Here is a 22,470-nt window from a genome sequence, read left to right as displayed (position 1 = left end):
TATTATCCTGGATTAATTAGAAGGTGTATAGAGTGAGACCGACTCAACAACACTAGCAAAATCTCTTGTACACATATAATTTGATTTTGAGATCTCTATTTGTGTTAGCAACGTGAGGTTTCATGGATGATAATCTTAATTTTGATCAGGCAGAGAATAATGTTAATGCCACTAATAATGCATGTAAATACCACTTCTTGGCAAAAGAAAAAATGTCAATAAACTCATATATAGTTAAGTTATTATTTGATCGGTATATCATATATGTAATATCAAATAATGTTTTGCGTATGAAAATAGCGTACCTATATATAGGAGTATTTATGGATTGATTTTTTTAAAAAAAATTTAAACCGAACGATTTTATAAAAGTGGTTGGTTAACCAATATATTTTTTTATAAAGTGGATCAGTTTTATTTTTTTAAAATATGGATCATTTTTTTTAATTGAATTAATTCGGTGGGGTGTAGTTATCCATTTTTTACTCATATATGAATCGACTTTTTTAAAAAAACTAAATTAAACCAAACCGATCTACTTTGTAAAAATGGATCGGATAACTAAATCAATTTTATAAAGTGGATTGATTCATATCAGATTTTTTTTCAAAATAAATAAGATACTTTAATATGAATCAGATTGATTATAAATCTTAGATCAATTTGAATTTTTTTCACACTCCTACCTATATATGTTTACGTGACTAAATTTGTTTAAACATAATTATTACGCGATACTTGGTCATAATTTTGTCGAGTTAAAGAATAATCAATTAAAAAGAGAGGATAATTGATTTTGGTATCATGATGTCGATCTAAAGCCTAGCTTTATGTCTGTCCTTTATGGGATGTTTACAAATGAGAGGCTAGATAGATACATCTTTTCATCATAGTTTCATTAGCCTACCCATGCTTCCCGATAAGTTAAAATAGAACAAAAGGGTTACAAATCTCTTCTAGCAGAAAAAAAAAAATCACAAAGAAAAAACCCAAATGCATTTCTTTTTTCCCACCCATAGTATGTTCTAATATACTGGACAAGAGATTAATTTCATTTGTAATATTATAATTGAGTAGAGTAAATCTTGTTTCAATTGTGATATTCATAGTTTACTATTCCTAATTTATTAGGTGAGACACTAATTATACTCATGGAACTGTGATTAAAGGGTTTTCATACATTAAAAAAAAAAAAAAAACAAATGAATATGATATTGAGTAGTGCGTGTGAGAGGAAAGGAGGTAAACACTTGTGATTGTGGGGTTGGGTGAATTTGATGTGAAGAAACAAAGAGAGAGCAAACACGCAGGCACAAGTAGGGTCCATTTCCCTACCAAAACCGAAGATGACTCAAACTCTTAACGAAGAACATGGTCACATTCTCAGTGACAAAAGATGGTAGGGGTCCATCAATATGTGCTCACATACATTCTCCACGAGTTTCTGCTCTGTCATTTAAATTTTTTATATTAATTAAAACTTCGCTTCCCATTATTTATTTATTTATTTTTTATTTTCTCTTCTCCTTTTCCCGAGATTGATGTTTCCCACCCAACTTGGTTTGCTTCTATACTTATTTCTGTATTCTTCAAGTGGCACAACTCATGGTGATTGGTGAAAGCATTAACTACAACTCTCATTATTTTTAGAATGGATTTTCTCATGCATAAAAAATAGTGTCTATCACGTTAAGATCTTATTAAATAATATTTATGAAGAGATATATAAATAAATATATTTTTTTACTAGACAAAGTTACAAGGACATTCAACATGAGAAGATCATTTCCTATTATTTTCAACTCAAATAAACGTAGCATTAATAATCCACTAATTGAGAGGAAAGAAATTTTATTTATTTGGAAGTGAAAATGTGAATCCTACACAGTTAAAAGTTAGTCATTTTAACTCAATAAATTGGCTGCAGTTGCACACAGCATATGTACCCATGTGTTAACTTGTTAAAAATTTGTTCCCTTATATTAAAAAAAAAAAAAGTTAATGTCAGTATATGGAAGTTAAAGTCCGTGAACTTTAAGAGGGCAAATATATCAATTCAAATTTTAATATAAATTTAACTTTTCATGTAATTTTTTTTTATACATGATTAACCAATTAAAAATCATCTCAAAAATAAATTTTAAAGTAAATATTATTACAAATTTAACAATTTTATCATATATGATATATGTACCATGGCAATGTAATAACCTTTACAATATCAATGTATTTGCATTAATTTTTTTAATATATTATTACGAATTTAAGAGTATAAATCCATTTTAATATTTTAAACATAAAATATTGTTAATTCATTTTTTTTACTGATTACTTTCACTGATTCAATATTCCACGTGTTTTAAAATTTTCAATGTTCTTACTAAAAAGAAAACATATTAGGCAACATGTAATTTGTTTATTGTTCAACTATTCTTAAACTTTATTTTGTTATAAGAGTTGGAGTTTCCTAACACTTCCTTCAAATTGATTTAGCTTATAATAAAACATGTAGAAAATTAAAATTAAAAAAATAAATAATAAGGCAACATGCGTACGTCCAGGCGACTTTAATTTCTCTTTTCTTAATTAATTAAATAAATTTCTTCCGTTTCTTTATAGTTGGAGGCTAGCTTATAAATACATTAAACTGCACCTCTTCCTCACAGCATATACTCACATAGCTGATTAAAGTGAGAGTGATAGAAGAAAAAGAAAGAAGCAAATGGCAAACTTTCCAGTTGTTGACTTGGGGAACCTTAACACCGAAGAGAGAGGAGCAACCATGGAAATGATCAAAGATGCCTGTGAGAACTGGGGTTTCTTTGAGGTACTAATTATTGATTTATATGAAAATTTTCTCTTCTTGCATGTGTGTGTTAATTTTGTGAAAAATATAGGTTTTGTTAATTTTGTGTTCCTTTTTCTCAAGGTGGTGAACCATGGCATATCCATTGAGTTGATGGACACGGTGGAGAGGCTCACCAAAGAACACTACAAGAAGACTATGGAGCAAAGGTTCAAAGAAATGGTGGCCACCAAAGGTCTTGAGTCTGTTCAATCTGAAATCAATGACTTGGACTGGGAAAGCACCTTTTTCCTGCGCCATCTTCCAGTCTCCAACGTGTCAGACAACACAGAACTTGATGAAGATTACAGGTCACATTAATTTATAATGAAACCATGTCTTTTCAAGCCAAATTCTATGGTACATGATCAATCTATGGATTTTGGTAGATGCATGAGTTCTCATGAAGTCATGCCATTTATTTTGTACCAAAACCCCTAGATTGGTGTACCATAACATCTCTCCTTAATTTGTGAATTTTTGTTTGATTATATATCATGCATTTTATCAACATCTGTTTGTTTTTTTCTTCCTATCACCAATTAAACATATATTTCTCTCTCTTCTTTCTCTTTCCTTCTTTAGGAGTTTAATTAGACTAGTTCACCCAACTTTTGCCTTTAATTTTTGTACAGGCCGAGTCTCATGGTGACACATGTACTCTTATGTTTCTTTCTTTCAGGAAGGTGATGAAGCAATTTGCAGCGGAATTGGAGAAACTTGCAGAGAACCTTCTGGACTTGCTGTGTGAGAATCTTGGGCTGGAGAAAGGGTACCTGAAGAAAGTGTTTTATGGATCCAAGGGTCCAAACTTTGGCACCAAAGTTAGCAACTACCCTCCTTGTCCCACCCCTGATCTCATCAAGGGCCTCAGGGCTCACACGGATGCTGGTGGCATTATCCTACTCTTCCAAGATGACAAGGTCAGTGGACTGCAGCTGCTCAAGGATGACCAGTGGATCGATGTCCCACCAATGCGTCACTCCATTGTCATCAACCTTGGTGACCAACTTGAGGTATACATACTATATCTACATGCCCCCACTACCCTATAATGTCCCTCACTTGTAACTTGTCACCGTACAACAATATATCCCATAACAAATATGTTCCAATCATGGACAGAAAAATTATTTGTTGATTCTGAACCACATAAATCCTAAATCCTAACTACTGATCTTTAAATGAGATGTAATCAAGTTTTGCTAAATTTTTTTGTAAATTAAAAACTTAAATGCATGTCTCGTAGTGTAGTCGAGACTTGGACTATCTAATTATTTCTCATCAAACATGACACCCAACACCATACTCTTGGCATTTAGTGCATTATTAATGACTTCAATTCTTCTTCATAATTTAGTTGTTTTTGTGCTTTTGTGGCTGTGACATTAACAGGTCATAACCAATGGCAAGTACAAGAGTGTGTTGCACCGTGTGATTGCTCAAACAGATGGTACCAGAATGTCCCTGGCTTCGTTCTATAACCCTGGTGATGATGCTGTCATATCTCCTGCACCAGCCTTGGTGAAGGAAAATGAGACAAGCCAAGTGTACCCCAAATTCGTTTTTGACGATTACATGAAGCTCTATGCTGGTCTCAAGTTTCAGGCTAAGGAGCCAAGATTTGAAGCTATGAAGGCCACGTCAAGCGTTGATGCGGGGGCCATAGCCACAGTTTGAGCCTCGTCCTGAGCATATGGAAAGGTTATGTGTGTTTCTGTTAATAATAAACAAATTAAGGCTACTCAACTTACCCACTAGTGTTTGGTATCCTTGATAAATGGTATATGGAAGCTTGAGCTTGTGCAGTATAAACCTTATAGTTTAAAATAAAGTACTAGGTTGATCATAGTTTGTACTGTGTGTGATCAGTGATGTTGCCTATGATGGTTAAGTTAGTGCGATCGATGTAGTGATACACTACGCTTTAGAAAGTAACCTCATCTTGCCCATTTTACAAGGAACTGTCTCTCATAATTTCTCTTTGGCCGCTTATGAAGAAATATAGAGTGATATTCTTACTATTTCTTTCTATATTACTCCCTCAATTGTTCTTTACGATTAAAAAGAAAAGAATTAAACTCAAATTTAAAATTTTCTATTATAAAAAGTGGAGTGCAAGGAATGCTGTTTAAGAAAAGAATGTGAAAAAAAAAATCTTGATTTATTTTGCTTCATGCATTGAAACAATAATAACAAAAAGAAATTGAAAGATTTGAATTAAAATTAACCCAGAATAAACCCCAATTAGGCAATTACACCCACTGGAAAAGTGAAGACAGCGAACAGTTAAAGTTGTGAAGTGGTCTAAGGGAATTGACGAGTCCTTATAAGGGTATAGTAATCTATTTGCCATCTTTTGCTAGGAAGTGGGGACACGTCCACAGAAGAAATTCAAAGAAAAGGAGAGAGAATTTTCTCTTAATTTCATTTTTTTTTCCCCCATGAAATAGAACGGCTCACATGTAATCTTTACTCATTTGGACAATTTTGTTTGATGACGTAACAAAATACAAGCATTGGTCATTTGGATTTATTATGGGCAGTTACGTTAATTGAACTTTATTATCCACGTAAAATATTTACACACGTAGCGACAGTAGCACGACCCAATTGTCAGATCTTGTTCCAATCTCTGGATTGAGTACCATGTCATGTGGTTTTGGTTTTGCATAGGTGATGACGTGATGTAATTGTAAAGGCAAGACATTAATCGTTATTTAGCAACTACTCCCTTGTTAACTTCAATTACGCCAAACGTGCATTGCAGATGGCAATTGTGTTGCTCATGATATATATAATTGCATGTTGGGCTATATTAATTAATTAATGTCATTCTCCGATCTCTTTCACAGTAGTTTACTTTTGAAAAAGGAGGAATACAGGTCCTTCTGATTGGTAATTAATTAAGTTTCCATTTGAGGGACCGAAAGGTACAATAATGATATGTTATAAACTATTGGACAGCGACCAAACAAGAATTTTAATCATGTTAACAATCTAAAGTTGGTAAGAAAGCAGCTTCCTTGGATTTGAAAATCAACTCTGAATGGCTACCAGTAGCATCTGGAAATTAATTAAAGAAATGGGGGAAAAGTAGGTCGTGATAAGAGAACTAAATGGGTTCTTGTTTTATATTGTACGATCACTCTGATTTATAAAACCTCTATGGGGGAATTTCTACTAGTCATAATGCTATATTGGGACCACTTCTCCAAATCTACATTCTTCCCGGCCTAAAACTCGAAAATCTAGTTGGATTTGTTAAATATAAAAATAGCATGCAAAGGAAAATCATGAACTAAAGGAAAAGAATGAAGTAATCGTGTGAACAGGATATGTATATTGAATTGATCATTGCTTAATGTCTATCTGCAACATAGATTTTCCTTCTATTACTTTATTGCTGGTAAACTGAAACTAAGTCTGTGTGCGTTATCCCGTTGTATAAGATTAATAATTTAATGTATTGGCATGCTTCACAGAAAACTGCGGTTGTGCAAGAAATGAGATACCACGTGCATTATATTCCCGTTAAGAGCACCGGCAAATGTTGCTAACTTTTCCAGTCAAAAGCCACTCTGGGATGTAATTGCCAGTGCATAATCTTTGGTGAAAGTGACCAGCCAAGTTTAAAAAAACACCAGTTACAGATGACTGGATAAGGTGATTATATGCTCCTCTAACTTTGAGCTTTATTTATATTATTATAAATATTTTTTCACTCCATATTTTATAGGTTTTAAAATTATATTTCTACATTTTTATTAAATAACTAATATAATATAAGAAAGATGTTGAAATTTGAAGAGAAAATTATATAAATATAAAATATATAATTCAATGACAAAAAAAAATTGTATCAAAACATTTCAATTTATGTGGATATTGTAGTAATATCTTATTTAATAAATATGTATATAAGGATTTTAGTTTTTTTTGCTTTTAGGCCTTCTACCATGCAAATAATGTCCAGAAGAGTAGACATACCAAGAGGCACTGAAAATTTATTTGGAGCTTTATATTTGTTTTTTGGCGCAAGTACGAGGAAAATTGGTAGTTGCATGTATATATAGATTTCATGGCTTACCATTCAATCATTAAAATTGATTAGTTAAACTAGACAAAATCGAACAAATAATCTATATATAGAACAGTTGGGTGGAATAATAGTTTTTAAAAACGATAGTTTGTAATAAATTATATATTAAAAAATGTTGATATTATACACCCTCTAACATTTTTCAATACATTATTTTTATTGTTAAATTTATGTGGGTCATGCTCAAAATACGTGCAAATATTATTACTCAGTTAAAGAGGTGGACGTGGTCTCACCAAAACAAAATGTAGACGTAAAATAAAATCATATTTTCTTTCCTCAACTGTTAAAGGTAAAGAAGGGATGTGATATATATTTTTCTATCGAGAAAAAAAGCTAGTTTTTTAAGATACTCCTTAGCTTGTCTCTTCTTTGTGACACTCTCCATTTTTTTAAGTATAAAATGTCTCCGTTGTGGCATTTTTCATTTTTTAAAATTTCTTTATTTTCTGTATGTATAGTTAAAATTATAATTTTTTTATTTCTTATCAGATCAAAATCAATTTAACAACATTTATAGAAACTAAATAAAATTCTAAGCTTAAAATAAATATTTCATTTCATTACTTGCATGTCTATTCACACAAAACAATCATAATTTCATATTATCTCTAGTTTTTTTTTATAAGAAACAAATGCTAATGTAAAATACATGTTTCTTATATATAAAAAAAATTTTAAAAAAATGAGGGATTATGATATAAGGAGATACCTGAGTTCCAAGCAGACTAGTGAGGAATATTCGAGGATAAAATATAGGACTAATGGTTAAAGATGTCTGAACATTCAAATTAATTTAAACTAATTTAACTAAAATTCGGTTTTTATTGAATGAAATACCATTTCAGAAGCAAAGACCAATTGCAGCAGGAGAACCTCTATGCCCTGGCTCTCTTCAGGAAATATCCAGTTGACACGTAATTAAATAAATAGCAATAAGCTGAAACTAGAAAAATATATTTAATCATCTACTTAAATCCATGTTACAGAACAATCATCAACCATGCACGGCAACGAACTTATCAAAGCACTTTGCCACATCTAATCAGTTCATCACACATGAGGTTCTCCCTTTCCTTGATAGAAACAATCCATCAGATCATTGGCCTGCAGGGCAGAGGCATTCATGTATTTGTGTTTCCTTTACCTATTTGCTTTTCTACTTTTGCTTTTACAGTAACTTTTCGGAGCATCAACTCCTGAGATGGGAAACTGATTCAGCACATCTTGCCTTACTCCCAAACCATTATCAGCATACAGTAGACTTCCTACAACACAATGTCTCTGAAAGTAACAAATTTAACTTATGCCCGTACAAAATAAAAACTCATGGCGTAAAATGGTCAACACTAGCAACGTTTTTGGAGAAGAAACAATCAAACAAATCTTTTCAAGAAAAAGTATGCAATCCTCAACAAATTGAAACAATACACTCAAGATAGCAGGGGAACAAGACACACGGTCTTTGGTGGGTAAAATTTATTATTAGAAACTCAAATAATTGAGAAAAAAAAAAAGACCAGAAATAACCTTTTTCATATTCCCCTTTGAGCTCAGACAATGGAGACACCACTGAACAGCCACTCAGACAAACAACATTCCAAAGTCACTCATGATTCATCTCAAATTGGACTAGCCTCATTGATCTCTATTTGATCCTTTTACTTCTCCTTCCCTTGCATCTCCATTGGCACAATGATTCTTTAGAACCATTGAAATATCGGCCTAACAAGCTCCTGCAAGCTTAAAACACTCAATAGCAGCATCCAGGTTTTTCTTCGAATCACCCAATCCTAATTTTCTTTCAACTTGGCATATTAGCCCAGAAAAGGTGAATCTGCGATCTCATAATATTCTTCTGCAGATACATCACTAAGACCCCCAATACCAGAGGACTCACTATCATCGGTGACACTTCCCTGCATTTTTCTTCTTCACAATAGGCGTTCTTTCTTTACCTTACCAATCCTCACCATCATGAGCTTCAGAAACGCATTCACTTGGGGACTAATCTCCCTTGATCACTTCTCCTCTAATAAAGGTCGGGATTAGGACTAACTTCAAGTCTTCAACAATGTTTAGTCTGATCAGCCCAATTGAATCACATTTTGATCCGTTTCTTGTCCCTCTAGGTGATGCTATCTCAGCCAATTTAAAGAGATTATACTCACCAAATCACCACCATTATCCTTATACTTTATCAAAACTAACTTAGACAATGGAAATCCTTATATTTGAGCCCCAACCACGATTCCTGTTTTTTATTATTATTATTATTGGAGCTTTAATGGGTTTGACATTATTCTACGCAGAGCAGTGTTTGTGGATTGCTTTCGATCCGATTGACATATGCTAAGCTCCGCTGAAAGTGACAATGATATTGCCAGCCGAGAAAAGTTTTTGCAAGCATTTGACTGACATGCAGGAAGAACGTGTAGGTAAAAGGGAATTATAACTTGTATGTCTATTAGAATGCATTGAAGAGAAATAATTGGAAAGAAAAGATGACGTGATCTTCAATTATCACGAAATGGTACATATATACAATCAGGAAATGCTACATATTTCAGCTGTGATAAGTATCACAGCTGTGGAAGCGAGAGGAGTATCTCAAAAGGCATACAGAAGCTGCCACAGCTGCCGGTAGAAATATGGCTAAATATGTGTGTATATATAATTGGAACAGGCTGCCATGGCTCTTTGTGGCCATTGACACCGCTGTGCGCACATACCCCTCTCCCCAAAAATTAAGAAAATAATTCCTGAAACTAAAACAAAAGCTGCCAGATGTAGCCATGAAATTTTGCATGTTCGTGAGGATACTCACAAAAAACAGTTTTAGCATACCTTCACGAGTACAGATCCTCCCTGTTTTCTTCTTTTCATTTCTATAGTTAACTGTATAAATGACATTAAATGTTTATCATAAAAAATATTGGTATTTTATACATCCGAAACTATAAATATGCAGAAGAAATGGATCCAAATTCCATTTTCATACCTTATCACTACTCTAATTCAGGTGAACCTTCCAATCCTACCAACCAGCCTCGCTGCCAATCTTTTGTCCTCTAATATGCTATTATTTTCCAATCATTTTTCTTCTTTTAATTTTTTTTTCATTTTATTTTTTCTCTAGTTGTCATAATATAAATATTTCAGTGATGGTGTCAAGAAAAAAATTCAGTGATAGATAATTTCTAAAAGGCAACACGTGGAACACTTTAGCTCTAATGGCAAAGCTCCAAATTCCAAAAGCAAGGAAAAGAGCAAGAGCAAAACCATAGACAATCTTCGCAATATTATTTTCTGATAGTCTTCAGACAGTGAGGTATAAAGTATGAACATCTAACCTAACAGAAGATTGTCAACACTGATATTTCATGATCTTGATCTAATAAAGTTTAAGGATTAATTCACCTTTACCACTGTAGAGACAATTACACAGGAGTAACCTTATCCAAATATTAACTATTTACTTCCTCCAATCAGTATTCCCTGCCTTCGTATCTTAGTAAATGAATGTACTATGTTGTGCCGCATATCTTACTTCACTTTAGCTGGACTAGAAGTAACAGATTTCGTTATGCAGTCTACTATTCCTTCACAACCTGGTTCAAGAGCACAGACTGAGCCATCATCATCCGCTGTATATGAATGAGGTGACCGAAGGTTCCCATGGGTTTGACAAGCCTTCATCGTCTTACAATGTTCAGCTTCGTCATCTCTGATATTTACAAATACGTCGTACAGATTCTCTAGATGGGAAATAAATAAATTGTTAATCATCAATGTGAAAAATTTTACTGCATTAAAAAGGTCCAATGCAAAGAAGTATTTGGTTTGTTCCTGAGGATCAGAAACAAATAATGATACAAAAAAAAAAGCGGGGAAGATATTGCGAAGAATGAAATATATAATACGAATATTTCCACTTCAGAACAGGAGTAATTAAGTGCTTAACCTCAAATGATATATAATGTTCAAAAAGTGACATTTAGCCATCCACCACCCGACAATATATTCAGTTTAGTAAATTACCAATAAAGTAATGTTGGACCAGGTTTCAAGGCATACCTATCTTAGGTCTTCTAGAATTTGGAACTCTGGAGGTTTGAAATTCATCTGAGGAGAATGATGTGGGAAGTGAGAAATTACAGTTTTCTGATCCGGTAGAAAACCTTAGGTAAATAAAAAGCTTACCAAATAAATACAAGTCATCTCCTGTATAATAATCCACAGCAACCTCAGGAGCCGGCATTTTTTTCAATTCCTCTGCAAGACAAAAAAAATATATCAGACCATGTTGGAGTTATTGAAGCACCAGGTACAAATAGACACTATAAATAAGCATTTGAAGGAAAGGGGAAAATTCTTTGGAACCTTCATCAAATAAAATAATTAATATATTATTTATTAAATAGTCAATGCAGGATTATTTATCTGCTTTCTTTTCTGTTATTTTAAATATTAATGTAATTTCAAGAACAAGATAATCCAAGACAGAAGATGAAAGAAGTAAGCATATACATAAAGCTAGAATAATCTCAGACTCATTATTCAACCATGCTACAGCCTAACAGCTCGTCTTGTCTTTAATTAATTTAAATATCAAATAAATCATGACTCATGAGCAAGCATAAACCAATGGTTTTCCAGTCCTCAATTACGAAAGCATAAAACCAAGAGTATAAACACAGAATAAATATCTAAATAACACAAAAAAGAAAAGAGGGAAGAAATCTTCATAATACCTCCTTGGTCCTTGATAAATTTGTCATAAGTTTCAAATGCATGTCTCTCTACACATTCAGAAAAGTGATCTGCACTTGCAATAAACCAAACACAAAATCAGTAATTAAAGAACCAATCTTACAGTCTCCAAATAGTAGAATGTAATTCAGTCAAACATGATGGCTAACTTTTGATAATTTAGCAAAGGTAACCTAGGTCAGTTTCTTCATTTTTTTTGTTTGTTTGTGCTGAACTCTGCTTATCAGCTGTGTTAATTTAGTTGTTGCAGAAACATACTTTAATGCCAATTGCTTACCTCATTTTTCTTTTAATCAATTATACTAGGAAAAAAAAAATGCCATATGGGTATCGCAGATACTTTCTCAGTAACTCTTCTAGTTTACTGGCGTCACTGATATAACCAAGCAAATAACTAGTAAAATATGTAAATAAAAGTGCAGGCAAATTCTATCTTTCCAATCAAACAAGTGACAATTTTTCATTTTGTCTTCAAAACACCTCATATGTATAGACTACTTCACTAAATTTCCATGATAATACAACCAACGAACTAAAAGATGTAGTGGGAATTGCAGTTATACAAAATTCAAGTATTCAAAACTTACATGCCATTCTTGGGCTTATTGCATACATTAAAACTGTCATAATATAATAAAATATTGCAATATGTTGAGCGAGAAACCGGTCAAACCACCAAGCATTCCCACCTAATTCCTGCAATCAGAGGCCCAAGCTTATCACATCATTCACTTGCAATAAAGTATGTGAATAATAGAGTCACAACTCATACATGTGATTGCAAACTACAAAACTTGCAGAAACTCCCCCCAAGAAATATATGTTTGCTCTCTTGAATGTGCTTTCAAGGAAACTATTTTCTTCTGAAAACATTTTCCACTACCAAGTTATTATTAATAAAAATAAACATGGATATGCACATGATAGAAGTACATTGATGGGACTCAAATCATTATCTTCAAAAGTGGCACATACCACTGCCACTGTATGACTAAACTTCCCTTGATGTAAGGGATACCCTCAATTTTCCCCTACTTCCAATCAGGTATTCTGCTTCAACAGTTAAGTTTATTCATAATATGTTCAACTACCGATCTTCCAAAAACAAAACTCATGGATTGACAACAAACAAGATTTGCAGAATGACATCTTTTAAGAATTGACCAATAAGACATCTGGTAAAAAAATGTCAGAGATCTTACTTCCATGATGAGCAAATGATGCATTTCATTCCAGCTCTCAGCAAAATGCACTTTCAGATAGTCTGCCCGCCTCCACCAGCCAAAACTCTCATACATGTGGAGAACTGACATAAAGGCTGCCACAGACAACAATACACAGAAATTAATACTGAAAAATTGCAAAGACAATCCCAATGACTCCCCACATTTACAAGTAAAATAAATACATAACTGACTATTAAGCTTAGCTGGGCGCTAGTAGCAAGACTTAAAATTTATTTAAAAATTATAAAAGCATGAGTGAGACTCATCAAATAAGAGTGATCCCATAAAGTTTTGTGGTTTTCAATAAATTCCGATCAACAGAAGAAAGTGTGATCAAATGAGTGTGTTTCTAGCATTTATCATTATGCTTAATATGAGCAAAGTAATTTTCACTACAAAAAGCCTAAAGAATTGCAAGTTCCCTACATAATGGTGAACTTTAGAATAAAACCAAAAGCTGATATACCGGTTAATTTTGTTCACAAGCATAATCAAGTGTAGCAGTAAGGATCACAGTTCACTAATCAAGAATTCAATTCAGGCACTATTTAAAAAATAAATAAAAAAAACAAAAAAAAAACAATAGTATCACTCACCAAAGTAAGGAACCCTGGCAATAGTTTCAAGCACAAAAAACCTTGCATAGTTTCTATCATGATACAGAGCATCAAGTATCTTTATGACGGAATCCTGAAATTACCAGCAAAGCCGAAAACAAGTAATAAACAATAAATATTCCAACGAATATAACAAAGCGTAAAATGCTTGCTGAATGTCCATACACTTAACAACAGTAACGGCCATCGCGATGGCGTGTTTACTTACCGTGAGGAAGATATTGACCGATTGTTCGACCTTGATAATCCGTTTCTGAAACGCAGAGGTCTTAGTTGCGTCCGCATCGGTTGTTTTCGTAGTAGTGGTGTGCAGAGGTGAGGTTTTAGAGGGGAAGGAATCGGGTAGGATAAGTTTTTCCTCGTTGTTCTGAAGCAGAGAAGCTCGAGCCCTAGAGAAGATGAAATGAGAGAAGGGAAAGTGACAAGAGAGGAAGGAAGGAAGGAAGTTACCTGAAAAGCGGTGGACGAGAGGTGCGGTGGGTGTGTTTGGGAAGGAGGAGCGAGGAAGAGAGAATCGCCGCCATGTTTGGATGGGAGAGGAAGTGTAAGAGAGTGAGATATTAATAGAATTGGAGAGTGGAAAGTGGGAAGACAAAGAGAGTGGTCCACGGAGGCATTAGATTTCACGATTGCCGGTGTTTTCGCCAATTCCGCCTTCTTCTCATGCCGCCTCCGGATATTCTTTTTTGTTTTTTTCTCTCACCAAAAACCTCTCTTTTCCTTCTCCTTTCACCTTCAAATTTAGTTTAATCCACCTTTGCCTTCAATTTTAGACCCTCACTTTTATTTTATTTTATTTAGGATAAATTATGTCATTTAGTTTTTAATATAATATACTAAATGTCTTTTTTTTCTTATTTATACTCTTAACCAGAGTTGATAGATTAAATATATTCTCAAATAAAATTACATTGAATATTAAGAAGGTAATTCTAAACTTCTAATTCAACTAGTTTGAAATTACTAACTCTTCAACTATTACGCGTTCAAGAAAGCATTCTTACATTTTTCTGAAGATTAAATTTTAAGAAAACAATTATTACATTTTTAAATAATTAAAATGATTCAATTTAAAATTACTTATTTGGTGTATCTATTTTTTATTTCTATCAGATATTTCTAACATTTTTTACAATTTTAAAAATTGTTGTAAAAAAAAAGTTTTAAAAGGTCAAGAAAAATTTTGTAACAATTTTATATGGTTAAAATTAATAAATTTAAACTTATTTATTTAACACCAACCACTATCATTTTCAAAAAATATTAAAAAAAATTATTTACAAAAAATAAATTAATCTAATAATTATATAAAGAAATAGTTTAATATGTAGATTTTTTTTTTGGAAAGGATTCACTTTAAAAGGGAAATAATCAAAATGAAATAAATTATGGAATTAAATAAGAATGTTCATTTATTTGAGAAAATAATAAATGACGGTCTCTTTAAATAAAAAATAATAATAATGTACAAAAAAAAAATTAATATGACATTTGTATAAGGCCAGCTTACGGGGAAAATCAATTTTTTTATATAAGTTGTATTTATTTAAATTTTTATTACTTTTATTACATTTATTAAAATGATTTTCATCATCTTTAATTTTTTAATAATATATATTAATTACTTTATTAAAATAATTTTTATCGTCTTCATTTTTATATTATATGTCAATATGAAGTAGTATAAAGTTGAGATAGTATACATAATATTTTATGTTTGATTTTTATTGTTTTCATTGTAATTTTTTCAAATAAAAAATTATTATATATCTATTTTTAAGTCATTTTTGTTATCTTAATTATTTGTTATGCATTAATTGTAATTATCATACATAATACAATCATGTATATTTACAATTAAAATAATTTTTTATGTATTTAATAATTCCTTTTAATTCTAGTACTGAATTATATATAATTATTTAAAATCATCTTACTTGTGTATTTTTTTTATCATTTTTTATTATCCACATAGAACTTTCCGTATTAAGAAAATTTAGAACAATCCTCACATCTTCCTTAATCAAGTGAGCTAGACATATTTGCATATACTTGTCATAATTTTTAACATTAAATCAAAAATCAACATTCTTTTTTTAATTGATCAACCAATTAAATAAAATTTATACTCTTTGTTCAAATGTGTAAGTTACCATACTTTATATAAAATATAATTATTGCACCAAAAAATTAATAAAAATAATTAAATGATTAAATTTTATAATTTATAATTAAGGTAAATTACATTAATTATTATATATTTATTAAGGGTGAAATATTTTTTAATCCCTCTAAAATTTCTCCGATTTGATTTTAATCTCTCTAAATTATTTTGTCCTATTTTAGTCTCTCTAATTTTCAAATACATTATTTTTGATCCATAAAGTAGTTTAAATAATATTTTATAATTGTTTTTAAGTATTGTCTAGTGTATTATATAAGTTTACAAACTCACCATATAGTAATTTATGATAGTAATTTATGATTAGAAGATAATATAAAATTAATGCATAACTTTTTTAAGTGTTATCTAATATATTTAGAGGACTAAAAGTGATATATTTTCAGAATTAAGGGACTGAAATATGACAAATGACATTAGAGGGATTTAAAATAAATTTCAATAATTTTAGAGGCATGCATTAAGAAAGTGTTCAATCTCTGTGAAAACTCATAGAACATGATAGTAATTTATGATTAGAAGATAATATAAAATTAATGCATAACTTTTTTAAGTGTTATCTAATATATTTAGAGGACTAAAAGTGATATATTTTCAGAATTAAGGGACTGAAATAGGACAAATGACATTAGAGGGATTTAAAATAAATTTCAATAATTTTAGAGGCATGCATTAAGAAAGTGTTCAATCTCTGTGAAAACTCATAGAACAAAGGATTAGTCTCTAAATTACTGGACTAAAAAATATTAGTGGTAGGACAAAAAAAATATTTATTAATTACTTTAACTACACACTTTTAAATAATACATTTGCATTAATTTAAAACAATCTTACTCATTCAATGCACTTAAAATTTATATATGTCATGATTATCTTAATTAATTCAAATTACAATAATATATACTATTTAAAACTAGATGATTGTTGCTTACTAATCTAGTTATATTTTCTTTTTATTTCTCAAATAAGACAATTGTGTGATTTTGTTTTCTTAAGTTTAACTTTAGTAAATCGGGTCTTTCAAATATTTTAATTGTACAATTTTGATAATTTTATCTATTTTGTGTTTAAAAAATTAATCATTTTTGTTAATATGACACTTATAGGTGACATGATGATTAATTAAGTGGATGATATAGATGTTGACATTACATAATGATGTGTCATGTACAAAATAATTTTAAAAAATTATATATATTATATATTTTATTAGTTATATAATATTGTTGATAAATTAATTTTGATAATATTATTAGTATATTAACATGTTATCATTTTAAAAATATTTTAATTATATAATTTTTTTAATCAATTTAAGCTATATAAATCATAAATTTCATTTATGTATCAAGTAACATATATTTACTATTATTAAACATATAGCTTGTAAACATCTAATACATCTCTACACTACAATTCAACAACCAACAATGAAAATATAATTATTCTAACATAGGATTGTAACACTATACACGTTTTTGTTAATTATTATTATTTTCTTTCAATAATTATATGTTGAGGTGAGTTGCAATTCATTGTTGAAAAATTATGGAAATTTAAAAAATTCATAAGGAGTTTTTAATTAAATGAAATAAAATAAACCATATTTATTAAACTATATATTTGTTATTTCAAGAAACAGATGATGTTACACTTTAATTTTGTTCACTCTATAGCAACTGCAAGATATTACAGATTTTAAATTCAAGGTATATATTTAATTTATTTATTTCATGGAATTTATTTTTAAGGCTTAATTTTAAAATTTTATTAATAATATTTTTTAAATATTTTTTAAATATTTTTTAATATAGATTTTAACGAATATATATTGTGTAAAAACTTTTAATTGTAAATCAATTAAACCAGTCTTAAAGTGAATTTTTAAAGTGCCATATAAAAATCAACAAAAATATTACTTATATTTATTTAAATAAGTTTATTAAAAAAAATTAAAATCTTTTTAAATAACTTAAAAGTTAACCTTCTAACTAAAAAGACTTTTAAAAATATTTTGGAGAAGGCATTATTTTGTACTCTCATAAATATTATAAGTAAGAATGCTAATCTTAGATATATTTAAAATGTGTTTGGTTTGCCTTTAATATTTGTAGGGTTTTTCTTTTAATTTAAAAAAAAAACTTAAATATCTTAAAAGTTATACTAAAAATAGTTTTTATTAGTTTATTGTGTAAATATTTACTTTAACAGCTATTAAACTCTGTTTAAAACTAAACAATTAATGTGTCAAGTTTTATTTATAAAAAAAAAAAAAAAAACTCAAACTGTACCGTCTTTAAACCTTAGTTTTTTATCTTACAAAAGTTTTCATATCTTATCAAATTTTTTACTGAGTCTTTTTTTAAATTATTTTACATCTTTCTTTTTTTTACAGTATTTTATATCTGAATTTAAGCTAAAAGCTTTAACTACTTGGATAAAAATAAAATTTTGAAAGCTTTATGTAAAAATAATGACAAAACTAAATTTATATAATTTTAAAATTAGAAAAATAACGAACCTAAAATATCGGAAGAAAAAAAAAATCACAAACAAGTTAAGCTTTTTTTTTTTGTAAAAATAAGAAAATATTACAAAGATGTTTGCAATAAAGATTGAACCTACGTCCTCATACTTTTAACTACTTTAACTTCTCCCCACTTAATTACTAGACTAACCCTAGTAGTCACAAACAAGTTAAGTTTGAAAAGGGCAAAAATCGAATTAAATCAATATTATAGTATTTATAATGGTAGTATATAAACAATAAAAGTAACGGTGGACAAAAGGACAGAGCATTTGGTAATCACAAAGGGTTTCGTAAGCAACTGAGCCAGTGCTTAAAAATAATATGAACCCTGTTGGTCATAAAAATATTAAATATTAGTTACCTACGTAATGGTAGGTACGAGTTATAAATATTGGTAAGCAAGTTGTGAAAAGGATTTGTTATTGCAATCTGTGGTGCAAAATTGTGTGTGGGATCCTAAGTTGAACCACCCAATCAACAGTTGTGAGCTGTTGATAGTTCAGATTAAAGACCCAATCCGGAGAAGTCTCCATTGGTTCAGACCACTCATTACTTGCCATTTTCAAGCTGTCTTCTCGCCAAGTTCCCTGTACAAATCCACAATTCCTTTCTCTTATCTTCTTATCATATTTATTTTAGGTTTAATTTTTTTTTACAAGAATTCTATTTACATTACTTTTTAATTTATATAATTTAAAATATATTTTTTTAGTTCTTATCCTTTTCATTTCTCTTTATTTCTTATAATTTAGGATAAATCTTTTTAGTCTTTATATTTACATATTTTAATTTTTTTTAATTTTTCATTAATTTTTTAACATTATTTTTTTTATATTGACAGAAGTATTACTTTAACATTGTGAATAAATATTGAATTTATTTTATTGTAGTTACTTTAAATTAAGTTTTTTGACGTTTCATATTTTTTTGTACTCTTATTTATTATGCTCATTGTTGAGACATTATTATTTTTACTATCACAAAATTGAAGACTTTTACCACATTAACACAAAACAAAATGTAAAAAAAAATAAAAAATTAAAGGCAAGGACTAAAATGATTATATAACTGTAAGTATAGAGATAAAAAATATTTATCTTAAATTATAAGGACTAAAGAGAATTAAAAAAAGATAATTTTAAACTGTAGAGACTAAAAGGTAAAGTAAGTAAAAATATAAAAATTAAAAAGATATTTTAATCTTAATTTTGTAAATAAATAGAAACAATATAAAGTATAATTAATAAATCACTATTTATATTAAATTTATAGATTTTAATAATAATTTATTTTGAGTCATAATTGAATGTAAAAACTCTTGTATTTACTTAGTTACGAGTGTAAGCAAATACGTGTAATTTACAAATACAAATTGACTCAATAAGTTTGGATTGACTTTTTTAGTGTTTGAGTCATACCTAATTCAATCAAAATTCAACATTGTACAAATCGGTAATGATTTTTTAACTCGTGACCCAATCCAACCTTGTCATATATAATAATAATAATAATACTAATAATAATAATAATAATAATAAATTAGTTTTCGATAATTACTTACTCAAAATAATATTCTTTATCATTATTGTTCAATAATAGATTTTGTATTTTTTTTAGGGGAATAGATTTTATATTTTTAAGTTGATAATATTGTAACAACACAACATATTTATTTAAATTTTATATTAATGTTGGTTGTTTGAGTTGATAACGATATAATAAATTAACAAATTTATTTTAAAATTTATTTTGTATCATTATTTATTTTATGAGTTGATAACATTATATTTGTAACAAGATATTAAATTATTTATAATTATTTTAAAATATTTTAATTTTTAAAAAATAAATAAATTTAATTATATTGTTCTAATTAATCTAACCCAATTTAACTATTTATAGACGAATTAGATTAAATAAAAAAAAAAACTCAAATCAATCCAAGTCATCTTATTACTCACTAGTACACAATACACATTTTACGTCAGTCATTTTAGGAGTTTTTACGTCAGAAAAACTTTTGACGTAGAAGCGGGAGACGTAAATTTACGTCGGGGTGTAACGACCCGGCTAGTCACTACACACGGCATCGCACACTAGAAACTCCAGACAGATAGAACAAGTATATAAATATAGGATCTAGAATATATAAATATACAAAGTTTTAGTCTGACTAGGGTTAAAGTGTACCAAAGAAAATTACAACCAAATGCTACTATCCCAAGTAGCTACCAGCAAAATATCCACACAAGCAAAACAGCTCCACGGTCCGCCGGAGACTCACCACTAGACGCCCACCTATTCCTGTTCTGCTCCCATACACAGTATGATCATCGCAGTCCAAACACCATGGGAAACAGCAAAAGGGTAAGCTAGTGTAATTAAAAATCAGCATACAAATAGATACATAGCAATGTAATTAGATTTCATCATTATGAGTATCAGCTTATCTGCACAGCTTATATCACGTATCAATACCAGCACCACGATGTGGCTACATCAACGCTGTAAAACAGCAACAACAGCACCACCTCAAGTGGTTATAACAGCACCGCCTAGCGGCAACATCAGCACTGCTCAGCAGCAGCAACAGCACCACCTCAAGTGGTTATAATGGCCTCTCAAATAGGCACACATCAACACCAGCTAGCGGTTATTACAGTACCACAATAGTGGCTAACAGCACCGACATAGCGGCTATAACAGCACCACAATAGTGGCTAACAGCACCGACATAGCGGCTATAACAGCACCACAATAGTGGCTAAACACAACATATAGCTCAGCAATAAACAGCACAGCAAAATCAGCATACAGCACAGCCAAGTAGTACTCAACACAGCTTACTACTCATAACTCAGCTCATCATTCTTGAGCATAGCCATATTATAAATCAGCATTTAAAATTATCAATAACAGCCCAACTCAGCATAGCAAGACACATCTATTACAGCTTAACATCATCTTTCAACATTTATAACTAGTCAGCACAACTTATTTATCAATTACATCTCAGCTCAGCAATCACAGCAAAATTCAACAATGATCAGCCTATAATTCAACTCGACTCAAATACTAAAGTTTAGCATTAGCATCACATAGCACAACTCAGCGTTACATCATTAACAACATACCGCACAACACAACTTTTCATCACACAGCATTGACAACATTAATCAGCACAACCTATCGTCTTACAGCACATCTAAGCATCTTATAGCAACATACACCTAACACGACCCAACCATCTTATTTACAACTCATCTATCTTGTCCAATTACTCACCCAAACAACAAGAGTACACCTAAGCACCTAAAACAACTTTCAACTTAACCAAATCACTAAATGTGAAATGGCAACCATCACAACAAACAGCGCATCGGGAGTTATACTACTCCTACCATGCTCATCCTTATCTCATATGAAAGATAGTCAAATTTCCTACAACTCTCATTAAGACACCAAGTCCAAATTCCTTCATCTACCTTGTTAAAAATGATAAAAACCGCAGCAACTATAAACAAAGTTGACAGCTCAACCTCTCTTCACTAAAACAGCCATATCTAGAGTTCTAAAACTCCTTTTTGAGTGATTCCAGCGCCATTGGAAAGCTAACATCCAAGGCTACAACTTTCATGAAGACTGCAACGTCCAATTCTGAAAGAACCAAGGCGCTCAGCGCCTACAATGCGCTCAGCGCCTACAATGCGCTCAGCGCCTACAATGCGCTCAGCGCTTTGCCTCCAGAAGTGCTCCTCTAGCTCTCTGCCCCCAAAGCGCTCAGCGGTTTAAAACCGCTCAGCGGATTGGTTCCAGGGGCTCTCTGCCCCCAAAGCGCTCAGCGCTTTAAAACCGCTCAGCGGATTGGTTTCAGGGGCTCTCTGCCCCCAAAGCGCTCAGCGCCTATGACAGTAAACCCAATCCCTCCCACCATTGTTGAATAACCATCCTGCAAAAACAAGAAATCCAAGCACATGCATTCCACCCAAACCACCCTATTTTCATCCAACAACATGAAAACCAAATTGTTTCCAACATGCAACCAAGAATCACCAAAAACCCCAAATTTTTCATCAAAACCCAAAAAAAACCATTTTCATCACATACAGCCATCAATCTTCAAGGGATCAACCACATCATGAGTTTAAGAACTCATTTCCCACAAAATATACTAAGAAAAACTAGCTTCCCTTAC

General features: G+C 30.7%; 2 protein-coding genes across 2 annotated transcripts; one reads left to right on the top strand and one right to left on the bottom strand.

The window, feature by feature from the left end:
- The first annotated feature begins 2,647 nt into the window (after window positions 1-2,647).
- LOC109804404 (1-aminocyclopropane-1-carboxylate oxidase) lies at window positions 2,648-4,869 on the top strand. Its single transcript, XM_020366222.3, has 4 exons — window positions 2,648-2,827; window positions 2,930-3,156; window positions 3,528-3,861; window positions 4,241-4,869. Exons 1-4 carry the CDS (start codon window positions 2,723-2,725, stop codon window positions 4,523-4,525), a joined length of 951 nt encoding a protein of 316 aa, XP_020221811.1. The 5' UTR covers window positions 2,648-2,722; the 3' UTR covers window positions 4,526-4,869.
- A 5,362-nt stretch (window positions 4,870-10,231) lies between these two features.
- Window positions 10,232-14,291, bottom strand: IM (Alternative oxidase family protein). The gene is made up of 9 exons (XM_020366200.3): window positions 14,014-14,291; window positions 13,772-13,952; window positions 13,543-13,636; window positions 12,923-13,038; window positions 12,308-12,416; window positions 11,702-11,770; window positions 11,151-11,222; window positions 11,025-11,072; window positions 10,232-10,705 (listed from the first exon to the last, which is right to left on the bottom strand). The coding sequence occupies exons 1-9, from the start codon at window positions 14,085-14,087 to the stop codon at window positions 10,494-10,496; spliced, it is 975 nt and encodes a 324-aa protein (XP_020221789.1). The 5' UTR covers window positions 14,088-14,291; the 3' UTR covers window positions 10,232-10,493.
- Window positions 14,292-22,470: the final 8,179 nt, after the last annotated feature.

This window comes from Cajanus cajan, chromosome 1, assembly GCF_000230855.2.
Source record: "Cajanus cajan strain Asha chromosome 1, NIPB_CcT2T_4, whole genome shotgun sequence".
NCBI lineage: Eukaryota > Viridiplantae > Streptophyta > Magnoliopsida > Fabales > Fabaceae > Cajanus > Cajanus cajan.
This window is presented reverse-complemented; position numbering and strand designations above follow the sequence as displayed.